We start from the raw sequence: 15366 nt of genomic DNA, 5'->3' as shown, positions 1-15366 counted from the left end.
TTGTGAGCTCACTTTCCAATCAGTCAGCTATCTGCCTAGCCCTGATGCTGCCACATTGGTCCTGATGTTGTCTCCACCCCCACCCCTGCCCTGCCCCAGGTCAAGCATGACCCAGCCTCTGGGCTTCTGCACTGCTAGCGTGGACTTCATACTTCCCAGACTCCCCAACTCCTTACTTTTCTCATGTCTCTACTCCAAAGTCACTTCCTTCAAGAAATCTTTTGGGACCACCACACCTCTACCCACATGCCTCAGAACCACAGGCAGGGGCTCACTCATTTTTGTCACCCCAAACACTGCAAACCCTATGTTGAGTTACTAAGTAAGCCAGTGCATTTGTATCTGGTTCTGGAGTATGTTGGCATTTTCCAACCAATCAGTTTTGTTTGGGAGGCTTGGAGTATATATAGGGCACATGCTACATACTACAGAATTTCTGTATTTGTCTGACCCAGTGGTGAGCACATTGCAAAAGTGATTAAAAAGTCATAGGTTCAAGACACAATCTAGGATTCCTGTACAAACTCACCAGTAAGGACCCATTCTTTTTGGGAGACATGGCTAACTCCTGGACAGGAGGGAGGAGGGGCAGAGGGGGAAAGGGGGATGGAGGGAGGTACAGGAGGAAGGAGGGATATTAGGGGAGGGGAGAGGAGGAAGGTGGGTTATGGAGGGAAGAGGGACACAAGGAAGAAAAGGACAAGAGGGAGGAATGAGTATGAGTTGAGAGAGAGAGAGAGAGAGAGAGAGAGAGAGAGAGAGAGAGACAGAGAGAGAGAGAGACAGAGAGACAGAGAGAGAGACAGAGAGAGAGAGAGAGAGAGGGGGAGAGAGAGGGAGAGAGAGAGAGAGAGAGAGAGAGAGAGAGAGAGAGAGAGATCAGAGGTAGCCATTTCATCATGTCCCAGGCAACATGATGGCTGTAGGCCCCTTGTCAAGCATACCTGGATGAAGGGGAAAAGGAGCCCTACAACGAAGTTGGAGAGCCAGTTGACTGTGCCTGCGATAATGAAGGCTGCTGGCCGCTCTGACTGTTGGAAGAACTCTCCGGTCAGGATGAATGGGATCCCACCTGTGAGGGGAGAGTTGGGAAAGGAATGAACCCCTGAGCAGACCACACCCCCAACATGGCATCCATAACCGGGTGCTGGACTGCCATAAAGTAAGGAGGCTGTCCAAGCAGGAGCAGCTGTCCAGGCAGGAGCAGCTGTAAGGATGCTGTTCAGGCAGGAGCAGCTGGACCTGCATGAGGGAGGGTTGGTGCTCTTAGCAGCCCTCAGCCCTGGGCTCCAGAGACACAAACATTTCCCTGACCTAGTCAAAGGAGAAATAGAGCCCAGACTGAGATTCAGCACAAACACAGTACTGCCTGGATCTCCATGATGCTCAAAGCAACAGACCTTGATGGACTACGGATGCAGCTTCATTTAGAGATGGGTCATGTTCCTATAAGCCTATCTTGGGTTACAATATGATTAATACACACCACACCAGCTTCCTGCTCATTGCTCAGCCCCACCACCTTACGCGAGCTCACAGCATTTGCTTGAGACTTGGTCTTCTAATCAGGCACTCATGGTTTGGCTATGAAGGGTCACCCAAAAGGCTCGCAGTTGATTTGTTCTCTAGCTGGTGGATATAATCTTGAGATTTGACTGGTTCATGGAGCCAACTTTTAATCAACAGATCAATCACTTGATGGTGTTAGTTAGAGGAAGGGAAGGCATGACCAGAAAGGCTGCTGCTGGCCAACTCTCCTCTTCTCTCCTCTCCTCTCCTCTCTTCCTCTCCTCTCTCCTCCTCCTCCTTCCTCCTCCTCCTCCCTCCTCCTCCTCTTCCCCTCCTCCCCTCCTCCTCCTCTTCCTCTTCTCCTCCTCCTCTTCTTCTTCTCCTCCTCCTCTTCTTCTTCTTCTCCTTCTTCTTCTTCTCTCTCTCTCTCTCTCTCTCTCTCTCTCTCTCTCTCTCTCTCTCTCTCTCTCTCTCTCTCCTGTCTGTCACAGAGTGAATAGCTCTGTTCATCAGTCCTTTGTGGTACTGTATCTCACACCAGGTTCAGAAAACCTGCTGTGACCTATAGACCCAAGCCCTCGGAGACTGCAAGCCAAAATGATCCTTTAAGTATACTCTTCCAGTTATTCATCAGAATGATGGAAAATACTAACACAGCCCATGACCCTTTGAGCAGGCTGCAGTGGGAGCTCACCTGTAGACTGGTGCAGCCAGTCAGGTAGCCTACACAAGCCCATCTTTAATGGCTATTGTATTGCAGGGTCAGCTGGAGGGAGAGTAGGGAGTCAGATAGGGACACCAGGGGGAAACAAGTAGTCAAGAACTCTAGTGTATGTGTGGGGTGGGGGTGGGAAGTATTGGCAAGTGCTTCTCAGCTCCCTGGGTCATCACGGAGGCAGAAGAATCCCAACTTGGATTCCCATAGATCAGTCATGCAGAGAAACAGCATTCCCCTCCCGCTGCCAATTAGCATGTTTCATCCCCAGAGAGTACTCTGTTCACCACTCCAAAGCGATGCTCAGGCTGGAACAACGGCCTCCAGAACCTCCTGTCAGAGGCAGAAGCTGTTGAAGTCTCAAGAGAGATGGGCCATGAGAGTCCAAACTGGCCCCACTCATTCTAAGTAAAGATCTAGCACATTATAATGGCAAACTAAGAAACATGAAGTCTATCAGAACACACCCAGTCATGGGTGGGGTGGAGTTCATCTTCCAGTAAACTTGGAAGACGCAGGTTCTCCTGAGGTACTTTACTTCTCAGGTGAGCACAAAAGAGAGGAAGTCTGGTATTGGAGTGGGGCGGGGTAGGGAACTCAACCTGGAATGTACTACAGTTAAATGACAGAGCTCCCACTAGAGATGTTTCTTGAGCTGGATGTCTCTCAAGGAGCAGCACCTTTGGCCCAGGAAGGTCCTGTTATCTGGTTTGAACCCAGGAGGCTAGAGCAGGTCTGGCATTACCTACATAGGTTAAACTTCCTACCATCTTGGGGTGTCTGTCCCACTTCTACTTGCCTATAGCACCCTGGCAGAAGCCTTGGCTGGTTTTCCCAAGGCAGAGGGATAGAATATCTTGCCCCAGAAGAAGATTGGCCTAAGTCCTTCCTGTGGGACATGTTTTCCCTGTAGCTTCCCAGAACTCCTTGGTGGGACCATATTTTTCTTTGGGGTGCCTTCTATTCAGACCTGGTGCCTACTGCTGCTGTCTCCTGGAGTCTCCCAAGGAAACTTGTTTTGAGTTCTTTCTGAGGAAAAGAACTCAAAGTCCCGTTTTGCCCAAGACTGAAACCCACACAGACTTATCCTGTCCTGAGTTCCTGTTGACATGTGTTTCACCTGCTGCTGTAACACCCTGGGTGATCTACTATCCCAGCTTTACAGCAGAGCATCAAAGACTCCTCAGAGTCAACCAAGAGGCCCAGATCACCCTGGCGAGATATCTGTTTAATCAGCTCTTAAATGCTTAGAGAGGAAAGCAATCCAGCTGTGACTAACCCCAAGATGCTAAATTAGTCTACTTAAGGGAAAACAGCAGACAGAGGGAGGAGGGTTGGACCAGGTGGACGTTTCGTGAGGGGCTCATCAGGGACCTGGGTGGGGCAGAGGCTCAATAAGTTAGTGGGGCTGAGACTCAGCTGGCTGGAGAATGAATTTTCCTCATTCCATAGCATGCTGTCATTGCTCAAAGACTGGTGTCTGCATGACTGACTCATAGGATACAAACCTCTGCCTATCTTTGCTACAGGCAGAATGAGTGTGAAGATTCCCAAAGGCTACCTGATGATAAGGGGACACACTTCTCTGTCCTCATCCAAGCCCTTGAGGGTGGCACTGTCTCGGTCATCTAAAGGCAGAGACACCAAGTCATCTGTCTTCCACTCAGACATTTGAGAATGTAAGAGGTTGGGATAATGATGAACAACTGGGTTCAGAGGTAGGTGTGTTGGGAATCTGTCCCAGACAAGCCACTGACCAGGAGATAGAGACATCATCCTGGGTCCCACAGGTGGCCAGGCAGGGCATAGAGGGGGCTGGGACCCAAGTGCACTGGGCTTTCCCTGCGTTCTTCTCCGTCAAGGTGGACATCTTACCTAAATGATATCTACGATGTATTGACTGCTATAGCATGCTGCCAATGCAGTTATGGTGATTCATTTTCCTGTCCTTAAGACTCTTTTTAGGCAGGCTATATTATCTCAGTTTACAAGAGGCATTGAGGCCCAGAAGGGTGAGCCTCCAAAGGTGGTTCTAAGGAAGCCATGGCAGAGCCAGCATTGAAAACTGAGGCTGAGCGAGGGTGATCGGAAGGAAACCCATTGCTGGAGAGAGGGGTGGGAGGCAGGGCAGATGGAGGAAAAAGCCTGTACAAGACAGCAGCAGCTCTGTCTTTCTCTGCCATCTCTGCTAACCTCTTCTATAGACAGCTTGTTTTCCCATTCCCCAGGCACTGCTCCCTCCCCCAAGCTTATGTAGCTTGCACTGTAGATGTCGGGCTGGGATAGGGTTAGCGAAGCCAGAGAGCTTGCTCTGCAACTGGGCAGCACTGCCATCCTGGGTTAGCTGTGACGAGCATCTGCCCTTTACAAGGTCAACTTTCCAGACCTAGAGGCTGAGCCCTGTGGGTGGGAGGTTGAAAGCTTCCCCGGAGCTCCAAGCTGACAGCTGCTGGGCTGCACCTGTTCCAGGCCAGTCTGAGGAAGATGTTTTCCTTGCCTGTTTGTTTTTGCAGTGCTGGGGATAGGACCCAGGGACTTACTTGTGAGGGCCAGGCAAGCACATGACCTCTGAGCTACCCTTCCCCTCCAGCTCTCTTTCTGCTTTTGAAAGGCAATGCTAGACTCCTCAGGCAAAACCTCTCCAGTGGCACCTGCTCCCTCAAGCCTCTAGCTCTCTCTTTCTCAGGGATCTCCTTCCTCTTTTTCCTTCTTCCATTCCAGAAACCTGCAAAACAGCCTCCTACCTCCAACCTCTTTGTCCCTCGCTCCTTCCTGGCTCCGGGGTTGGTGGCGCCACCTTTTGTGCACTCATAGTGCATCCTCGTCCATCCTCTTGACTCCACACATCTGGAAGGTTATCTCTGGGGCGCCCCTTGGCCTGGGAGCTTGCCCTTTAGGTGTCTGCAGGGCTCAGTCCTAGGCTGTCTGCAGACTCTCCTGTGAACTCCACCTGCTTCTGAACAAGCTCGGCTGGGAAGTGCAGTAGCTTCCTGACGAGCTTAGTTAGGATGCTCATCCGGGCCCTTCCAGCTCACTCTGTCAGTCTTCATTCCGTTATCTGGTGCTCTCATTCCCGATTTCTTAAAATTTAGTCTTATATTCATGCTACTTAGCTACTGTATAATTCTCCGCTTTGAAGGGGCAGACTCCACAGGGGCTGGTCCCGATGACTCGCCCTTATGTGTAGATGCTACAAATACAGATGCACATAAGAAAGGGAAACCTCTCTAAGGAAGGGGACAGATGGCCTCATGGCTTCCCTAGCCTTTGTTTCCCTGACTAGAGCAGAGTCAATTTAAGAATTGAGAAGGGAGGACAAGGTAGTGACTTGGAGACCAGCAAACACGGTGCAGCCATGAATGTGGTCACACTGCAGACTGCCAGCACTTGCTCCAAGGCAGGCGCCCTGGAAAGGGTGGCAGATAGGAGATGCAATGGCCTTCCTGAGCTGGTCCATGACACACATGCCCTCATTTCCTATGTCTTTCTCACTTAGTCCTCACAGTTCCTACGACCCATTTCACTTCTGGGTAAACTGATGAAAGAGGGTAAGATCAGGTTGCAGCCACAGGAGACGTTGAAGAGGAGGGCAGGGTATGCATTGGGGTGGATGACTGAGAGTTCTAAGTTCTTTCACACTTCATGTGGCCTCTCTGGGAAAGTTGCCTTTTGTCTTTAAGGATCAGGTATAGTAGTGAACACTTGTAATCTCAGAACGCAGGAGGCAGAGGCAGGAGAGTCAAGAATCTAAGGTTATCCTTGGATGTCCTAATGAACTCAAGGCTAGACTGGGCTACATAAGACCTTGTCTCAAAATGTGTGTGTGTGTGTGTGTGTGTGTGTGTGTGTGTGTGTGTGTGTCATACATGTACATATGTATGTGTGTGGGGAGGGTATTAAGTAAGTAAACAATCTCCTAATTCTGTCCACTTTGCTCCCAGTGTGGGATGATAACTTCCCCCCTACATCTGAGAGGCCTGAACCTAGCCTTCCCTCAGAGGAACAGGAAGACAATGGTCAGAAATGAATGCAGTGGATTGCTTTGCTTTTTTTTTTTTTTTAGAAGCTGATTTTTGACACATTAGAGAAATGAATCATTATCCTGTAATTGCTTCTCAGTTGGAAAGGTGCAAATTAAAACATGGCCAATGTTGATGCCTCGGGCCTACAAGAGTCTGCTCGTTAGAGCTGTGAAAGAAGCTGTAGCATGGAGGGGAGGCTTTCTCATGACCTGTTTCTACCACCTACTCAGCTTGTGGAGTTCTAATGGAAGCTGAGGCACATGCACAAAGGGCAATGCCTCACTTCCTGTCTTGACTAACTCTTGAGTTTCTTGGGAATGGAGCTAGATAGCACCGGTAAAGAACACAAAGCCATAACAGAATGTAATAGCTGCTCAATAAAGATGCTGCTGCTGTTGCTAATGATGGGGGTGCTGGTGGAAAGTGTTGATGGTGGCAGCAGTAGTGGAAATGGTAACACTGATGTAGTGGTGATGTTAAGGACTGGGTTACTGTGAGGATGCCAAAGAAGACAAGTGGTGATGGTGCTGTTGCCGCCTAGCCTACCACAGCAATCAGGATAATAGTGATTGTGGTGATGGTGGTGACAATGATAGTGATGATGGTGGAGATGACAGTGGTTGTTATAGCGATCATGTTGATGGTGGAGATGATGGCAGCTGCTATTGTGATCATGGTGATGGTGGTAGTGATGGTGGTGGCTATAGTGATAGCGGTGATGGTGGTAGTTATAGTGATGGTGATGATGACGGTGGTGATAGTGATGGCGGTGGTGATGATGGTGGTTATGGTGATGGTGGTGATGGTGTTTGCTAATGATCATTTCCACTATTATGACATTGGTGGAAATATGTTGAAGATGGTAACCATGGTGACAGCATTGGTAGTGGTTATGGTAATGGTGGCGATCATGGTGATCTAGATCATGGTCTAGCTTTAGTGCTCCTCTGAGATGTTAGTTTTCCCACTGAGCACTGAGGACAGTGTTTTGCAGTCACATCAAAACTAGACATTGATATACCCAGAATTACTCAGAATGACTATTTAGAATCTGTTGGGCTTCCATGTGAATTGTTGGGTTGTTCTGAATTTAGGGGAACAATTCCAGTAGAATTTTAATGAGGACTGCAGTGAATCTGTAGATTGGCCTTCAAGAAATGACCTTTCGAACAATATTAGTTCTGCTGATATGTGAGTGTCAGTACCTCCTTCAGTTTCTCACAGCAGAGCTCATCATTTTAGTTATAAAGATCCTCCAAGTCTTTAGCCAGATTTATTCCTTACTGCTAATAAGATTGTGTCCCTGATTCTTTTCACTGCATGTTCATAATTGGTATATAGGAAAGGCACTGAGTTTTGTATTGGCTTTATCTTCTGTTCCTTTTTGAAAATGTGCTCATCAGAATCAAGAGTGTTCTGGGAGAGCGTTTTTACTCAAAATACCATTTCCCATCCTTTCACTTTGCATTTGTCTGTGTTCTTGCCAATGAAGTTTCTTGCAGATAGAAATTAGTTGAAACTTGTTTTTTAACCCATCCATCTAGTCTATGCCTTTTAACTGGGGACTTACACCCTTACATTTAAAATTATCATTGGAAAACACAGGCTAATTCCTCCCTTACTCATCTTAGAAATGTTCTAATTTACTGAGTCAGTAAGCTTTAGTCGTTTTCTATTTCTTGTTTGTTTACTCATTCCTCCAGTGAAATTTGTTCTTCCTGAGCCCTTATAATTGTGTATCACGTTTTTCCTCTTCTGTGTATAGTATGGTTTTGAGTATCTGCTGGAGTGCTGGCCTGGTAGTCATAAATTACTTAAGTGCATGCATATTAAGGAAGGTCTTTATTTGTCCCTTGCATTTAAAGGTTAATTTTGCTGGGTATAATAATGTTGATTGGTAGCATATGTCTCCTGACTTGAGACATAACTGTCTGTATTCTCTTGGTCAATTCAGTCTGTGCTCACAGCCTGCTCTCATCCTAACAGGTCTGTCTTTGTAGGTAACTCACCACTTCTCTCTGGCTGTTCCTTATATTCTTTGTTCTGTACTCTTGAATTTTAGCTTTCATGTGACAGCTAAAAGTTCTTTTCTGGTAATGTTTCTTTGGGGTTCTAAATGCCTCCTGTACCTGTATATCAATTCTTTCCTTGAGTTTGGGAAATGTCCTGCTATAAAGTCTTGGAATTCATTATATCTTTCATATATATTTTGGTTGCTTCTCCTACATGGCATATTCACAGGTTTGATGTCTTAAATGGGTCCCGATGTTCCTTAGTGTCATAGTTGTCATCGTTATTGCTATCTCAGTGTAACAATTCTTCACCCTTTCTTCAGTCCCTCAACCTTTCCTCTGCCCCCCTCCTGGGGGTATTTCCCACTTTGTCTGTGATTTGCTGAGAGTTTCATTTCCAATATATCTTCTTTGTTGTTAGAATAGACCAGGAGTCTTTATGCAAGGAACTAATTTTGGTTATCTATCTAAGTGGATAGGCAGAAGGGTATTTGGGGCACAGAGAAGATGGCCATGAGAGGACGGAGGCAGAGACAATAGAGAAAGGAGAGGAAGAAGGGAAGGAAAAGAGGGCAGAGAGAGAGTGGCAAGGGGGAGAGAGAAGAGGGAAATAGAGAGAACAGAGTTGAGAGAAAGAGAGAAGAGATGGAAAGAGAGGGAGAACGAGAGGCAGAGGCAGAGGCAGAGGCAGAGGCAGAGGCAGAGGCAGAGGCAGAGGCAGAGGCAGAGGCAGAGGCAGAGGCAGAGGCAGAGGCAGAGGCAGAGGCAGAGGCAGAGGCAGAGGCAGAGGCAGAGGCAGAGGCAGAGGCAGAGGCAGAGGCAGAGGCAGAGGCAGAGGACAGCTCTTCTTGTTCCTCTAGAGGAGAGTAGCCCTGCTCAACCTTGACCTTGGGCCTCTGACTTCCAAAAATGGGGAATGCATTTGTTATTTGAATCCACCAGTCTGTACTAGCTTGCTACAGCAGCCACAGTAAATGGATGCAGTCTGGCAGTTAGTCACATGTCGGTGGAGGTAGGAATAACAGACAAATTCCTGTGCTGGATTTTGAGGAATAGCCCAGACCACAGCTTAGAGAAGACAGCTGAGGTGGGAACTATGGAAAGTCTGGAAGCTGAGAGTTGTCATTGTCTCTGCAGAGTAAGAACCAGTTCTGGGACTTTCTAAATGTCTGTTAAACCTCAAGGCTTGGCAGATCCTTGAAGAAAAGAAAGAAAAAGAAAAAAGAAAAGAAAAAGCAATCAATCAGTCAATCATTCAAACCTATCAATCTTCTAGGCTTAGCCACTGGGACTTAGCACTGTTATAAAGAGCGATCACTTGTGATGTCTTCTGAAGACAAACCTTTCTGCAGGGAGCTTGGCAGAAAATCTTAAAGCACACAGCCATGTGTTCCTACTCAAGCTGCAGGCCGCAAGCTCACTAATTAACTCTACCCAAGGCTGTGGGGAAAGATAAGAAGGAAAACTGAGCATCGAGAGACTCAAGGGAGAATGGGGCAAGTTGGGGAGGAGGAGTTCAGGCTCAGGGTCGGCCAAATTCTGGTTGTGCCCCATCTACACTGCATGTAGGGCAGACTAAGCAAGGCTCCCTGGAGTCTGGAGAGAAGGAGAGGAAGGGGGAGGAAAAGGAGGAGGAAGAAGAGGAAGAAATAATGATGAAGACATAGTCAGGTGGTGGCATTGGCTCACACCTTTAATCCCACCCCTCAGGAGGGCAGCAGAAGCAGGCGGATATCTGGGAGTTTGAGGCCAGCTTGGTCTATAGCGTGAGTTCCAGGACAGCAAAGCTATGCTGAGAAATCCTGTCTCAAAAGGGGGGGGGGGTGGAGGCAAACAAACAAACAGCAGCAACAACAGAAAACCAAGCAAACAAAGTCTCCTTTGCAGAGCTGCTGTGGTCCTCAGGATGCACATGGCAGTGCTCTTGGTGGAGAGGGTGCTCAACTGCAGGAAGCTAATAAGGACTTTGAAAGCTCCCTGGTCTTCCTGGACAAGTGAAGTGTGAGCAGCTCATCCACATGCCCCTGTCACAATGGATGGTTTAAGTCTTTCATTCCCAAGGCCCACCTGCCCTGTGCCTCCAGATACCTGGGGTGACAAAGTGCTTTCCTGTCATCACAGTGACCAGATTAGTTTCCTATGCCTGCTGTAACAAATGAAGACAAACGTGGTCACTCAAAACAGGATTTGTCATCTCAGACCTGGATGCTGGAAGCTTGAGATTGGACAGTGCCCTGTTCCTTTCAAAAGCTCTGGATAGCGTCTGCTCTGCGCTTCTTGGAACGTTCCTTCCTGGTGACTCCTGGTCTTCCTTTGTACCTCAGATCATGCTGATTACACCCGAAGAGCCTTAACTAACTGTTCACTAATGATTTATTTCCAGGCAAGGTTGCATGTCAAGGATCCAAGCAAATATGAAACTTGGTGGATGTCATTCAATCCACCATGAGAGAGGAACACATTGTGATTTAAATATGGGACGTTTCCTATAAAACTCATGTGTTGAATATTTGGTCCTTAAATATTTGGTCCCCAAATATTCATATTCTCTCTCTCTCTCTCTCTCTCTCTCTCTCTCTCTCTCTCTCTCTCTCTCTCTCTCTCTCTCTCTCTCTCTCTCTCCTTCCTCTCTCCTTCTCTCTCTCTCTCTCTCTCTCTCTCTCTCTCTCTCTCTCTCTCTCTCTCTCTCTCTGTAAACTTTAGGAGGTAGGGCTCACTGGAGGATTTACCAGATATATTACACTGTGAGTGTACCTTGAAGGTTACATACATAGTCTCAGCCTGTCCCACTCCACTTTCCATTTGCCCTGAGATGAACAGTCTTTTTCTGCTTGGTCTTTACTACTGTGACCTTCTGGCACATAATGGGCCTGGCATCCACAGAGCTCAGGACTGTGACTGAAAACTGAACCGAACTAAATCTTTCCCCCCTCAATGTTGCTCAAGTTGAGTATTTGGTCAGAGTAACTTAACATCCTATTAAATAAACATGAATCTGGGACTGCGCTGACTTGAGGAACAAGCTTTGGGCATCCTTTGTGGGGATTATAGCCCTGAGGGCTCCAGACTAATGGAAAAGGAGAAACCATGCCTTTAAGTTGTCTGAGATGATGGAAGGAGGGAATTTTAACTGAGTGGCTAGAGCTGGCAGATCTGGTGATGCTGTCCGGAGACTTCCAGATTCAGGAAAGCAGCTGTGGCTGGGCTGGTTGCCTAGTGACTTCCAGAAATGTGGAGGTGCCATTCTCAGGCTACAGGGGCCTGAGGGTGGTGGTAGATCTCTCAACTACCTCCCCAGTGCCATGTCTGCCTGTGCTGCTACACTTCCTGCCATGAAGGAAGCCCAATGTTGTTCTTTATGAGTTGCTTTGGTCATGGTGTCTCCTCATGGTAATAAAACCCTAAGACAGACCAGAATCGCCCAAATATGAGCCCAAACAACCCCTTTCTGATTCTAAGTTGGTTGTCTCAAGTAATTTTTGAATAATGGGAAGGTGACTAACATGGATGCTAAGTTATTGTGCTGGTCAGTTTGTCAACTTGACCAGTCTAGAATCATCTAGGAAGAGACTCAACAAGGGATTTCCTAGGCCATGTTGGCTGTGTGATTATCTTTGGGGGATTTTCTTGAGTATATTAATTCAGGTGGGAAGACTGCCCATGGTGGGACAGTGCCACCTCCTAGACAAAGCACTGTATCCTTCATATGTGTAGAGAGGCACTGAGCACTGAAAAGCATGAATGCACTCATTTCTCTCTGCTCTTGAGTGTAGATGTAACTACCTGCTTCAAGGTCCTGCCTTAACTCCCCTGCAATGGCGGAATGTCACCTGAAATTGTAAACTAGATAAACCATTCTTATTCAAAGTCACTATTGCCAGGGTATTTTATCACAGCAATGGAAACAAGACTAGAACAATGGTTTCACCTTAAGCTAGTTTCCTTTTCTCACCCATCTGCTCCCAAGTCGCTCTGCTGTCCTATCATTCCCTGGTCCTGGTCCCTATGCTCTAAGTATATGGCTACTGTCTTCCAGTTGGTCACTGAGATAGCCCATATTGGAGAAGCTCACTGACAGGTCTCTAGCAGCCCACTCTGCATCACTACACAGTCTCGCTCCAGGTTAAGGTATTACCACGTGCTTTCCTACATGTCTGGGTGGCCTTGGGAATGGGATTTCTTCCCATTGTGGCTGGTTCTGGTCTTCTGTTTCTCACTGAGTCCTCTAGCTTTACCCTCAGTTAGAGAGGAGATCATTCACAAAACGGCCTTTTAAGTCCATTCGACTGCCATGCCTGGGGTCAGGGGTAGGGTTGGGGGCCATCTCCTGCCAGGCCCAGGAGCAGCTACAACTTTACATTGTATCTTAGTGTTCACAGCAGGATTCAGAAGGTTCATGTCACAGGGACCTTCCCACAAGCCCCTGTGTGGTCATAGGCATGAGGCTGGATTTCCCCTTCTAGAAGAGGGCTACTATTAATAACACATGCTAATGAATCCAAAGGTAAGCTTTGCCTTCCTATAAATTCACTGATATGTCCTTGGCAATGACAGCTAATTTTGTATTATGTGGGTTTGTCTTTCAAGAATCATGACCACATACTGGTTTGGTGCCAGGATGTGTCTCATTTTATAGCTCTAGTTGTATGAGTGTAATGGTACCTATTTTTCTACCCAATAATTTCTGCTTAGTCATGAAGACTAGAAATTAATTTTCTTGTCACTCTGCATTCGACATAATTTTCTAGCTCCTCAGGGGACTTGAGTCTCATCTAAGCTGAGTATTTCAGCTGGGAGAAGGCCAAAGGCATGCATAGAACTCTCTCTCTTATTTGTTCCTATACTTATTCATTTTCAACAAGTAGGAATATCTAGGGCTGTGGGCACAGTACATCTGGGGCTCCATTGTACATTGTACAAGGAGACTTATAGCTATTGGCTTTTGACTTAGGTAGGGGCAGTGGGATTTACTAGCAGGGCACAGGCTCTTGCTCTGTTCTATAACCCCAAACAAGGTGCTTGAGATCCAATCGCTGCTGCTTGTATTTTATTCCAGGATGATTCATGTTATAAACGCAGCCTCCCGTCCACCTCTGTATACTACCTGTATCATGGGCAGTGTTCAGAGCCCAGACCTGACCAACTGCAAGATCAAAGACACACAGAACAAGAACAAGATAAGTCTAGAATGCTAACTATGAGCACCCATTAGTCCTGGTCCCTTCCTGTTCTGGAAACCCCTTGAAAAATGGTTGCTGCGAAGTCTGACTCCCCAAGGTCTTCCCCAGGTGAGGAATAGCACCTCTGTAGATGGGATGAGGGCATGGCTGGCCCTCTGTTTTACCTGTTTCATTTGCCTCCATTCCCATCACCTTACTCAGATTCTCCTCTGGGGTCTGCAAGAGCTTAATTGGGATGCTAGGTCCTCTGTGGAACTCTAGCTTGCATAGATGGAAGGTTCCTGTATGTCCTTCCCCCAGCCCTCAGGTAACTTTTACCTGAAGGGAAAGGCTCTACAGGGCCAGGGCATTATGACAAGCAGGGGGACCCCTTTTCATATCAGATTTATGCTAAGCAGGTACCTGGTACATCCTATTGGGCCAGCTCGACTCCATTCTAATTCCCAGCTTAAAACGATCTCCTCATTTTGGGTATCTCTGTCCTTCCCACTAAGGCCCTCTGCTTTCCACATGTCAGACCCTCATGTCCGCCTTCAAACTGGAAATGAAATGTAGAGAGATTTTTCTGTTCTTCAAAGTGAGGCTTTCAGCTGCCTTGTTTATGAGATTCTCTGAGCCACCTTGAGGCTGTGCACGCACATAAAATATGTAGTAGGAAACTGCTGCTTTGTTTTCTCTTTCCCTCTGTCTAATTTCAACTTCCTGTCAGGTCTCCTTAAATTGATTGCTCAGGAGAGAGGCTGTCGGGAACTAACTGCTGGGTTCTCCTGGGAGGATTATTTCTGAGGGTCCCTGTGTTCTTGGCATTTCCTTAATGACTGTTGGTGGGGGGTATCTCAACCATTTGTCTCTCAGCACCCTCATTCCTTATTTTCCTAGAGAGATCCTCCTGGGATGGGGGCTCTGCCCTAAGGACTTAGGTAGATGCCAATGCTCTCACAGTTCTAATTTCCCTGGGGCCCTGGGTTTGGCACTGTCAATGTGAGTTTATTGTGGTCTTAGGCCCATTCCACCTTGTGGCTGAGATCACTGCTTTCTAGGAAGACATGGTTGCTGAGAGAACACCAGGATTTGGGGATGAAGTATCAGGACTAAAAGCTAATCTGTGCTTGTAGGGTACAGGTGACTTCCCTGGAGGAGTCCCCTAGATCCCAGTGTGGAGCAGAGCACTTCACACCCTGAGACAAAAGCTTTCTTATCAACACTGAGTGCTTTGACTTAGGTGTCTGAATTTAAGAACTGAAACCCAAGGCCAGTTTCTGACTTCTAAGTAGGGACAATCTTTGAAGCAGGAACTGATGGAAGCTATGAAAATCAGCGAACTTCCGGGTCATCTTCACCTGAGAAGATCTCTCAGAAATGACAAAAATCTGTGTAGATGCATGCAGGGTAGATTGGGGAAGATAGTGGTGAACCTCATTCTGAGAAGAAACACGTGGAGTTTCCTCCTCAGATCCAGAAATCTCTGTGCAGGCCCTTTTTCCTCTGAGTCATTTTTATAAAAATTACACTTGTTTACATAAATGTGGGACATTTGTGGAGGTCAAAGGACTACCTGTGTGTGAGTATGGGGTGGGCGTGGGGGGAGGATTCTCTCCTTCCACCATGTGTGTCCTGGGATCCAAAGCTTATCTTTAGGCTTTTATGGCAAGTGCCTTTAGCCACCAAGCAATCTTAGTAATTTTTAACTTTGCAGGTCAGTCTCAAAATGTACCTAATTCCCCTCAAGTTTTAGCAAGCATTTACTGCACACCAGCCAGGTATAGATGAAGGCATTAAGATCTTGGGTCTTAGGGCAAGATTGTGAAAGTCCCTGTTATTTCTCAGCTCTGTGACTCAGGAGATTAACCCACCTGAACTGCTTTTCTCTTAGTTTATAAATTGAGAATAAGGCTTGTTTGCAAAGAATTTGGAGGTTCACCTGTAAC

At 47.1% G+C, this 15366-nt stretch overlaps 1 protein-coding gene across 1 annotated transcript in view; it reads right to left on the bottom strand.

Annotated features, from left to right (window-relative positions):
- Slc2a9 (solute carrier family 2 member 9) overlaps positions 1–15366 on the bottom strand; it is a 110472-nt gene that overhangs the window by 12449 nt on the left and 82657 nt on the right. Inside the window, exon 11 of the mRNA XM_032916787.1 lies at positions 945–1072. Within this exon, the coding sequence (XP_032772678.1) occupies positions 945–1072 (128 nt within the window). The remainder of the gene's footprint in view (positions 1–944; positions 1073–15366) is intronic.

The sequence above is a fragment of the Rattus rattus genome, chromosome 11 (genome assembly GCF_011064425.1).
Source record: "Rattus rattus isolate New Zealand chromosome 11, Rrattus_CSIRO_v1, whole genome shotgun sequence".
In the NCBI taxonomy this organism is placed as follows: domain Eukaryota; kingdom Metazoa; phylum Chordata; class Mammalia; order Rodentia; family Muridae; genus Rattus; species Rattus rattus.
The sequence above is the reverse complement of the archived record's forward strand: the minus strand, read 5'-3'. Positions and strand labels throughout refer to the sequence as shown.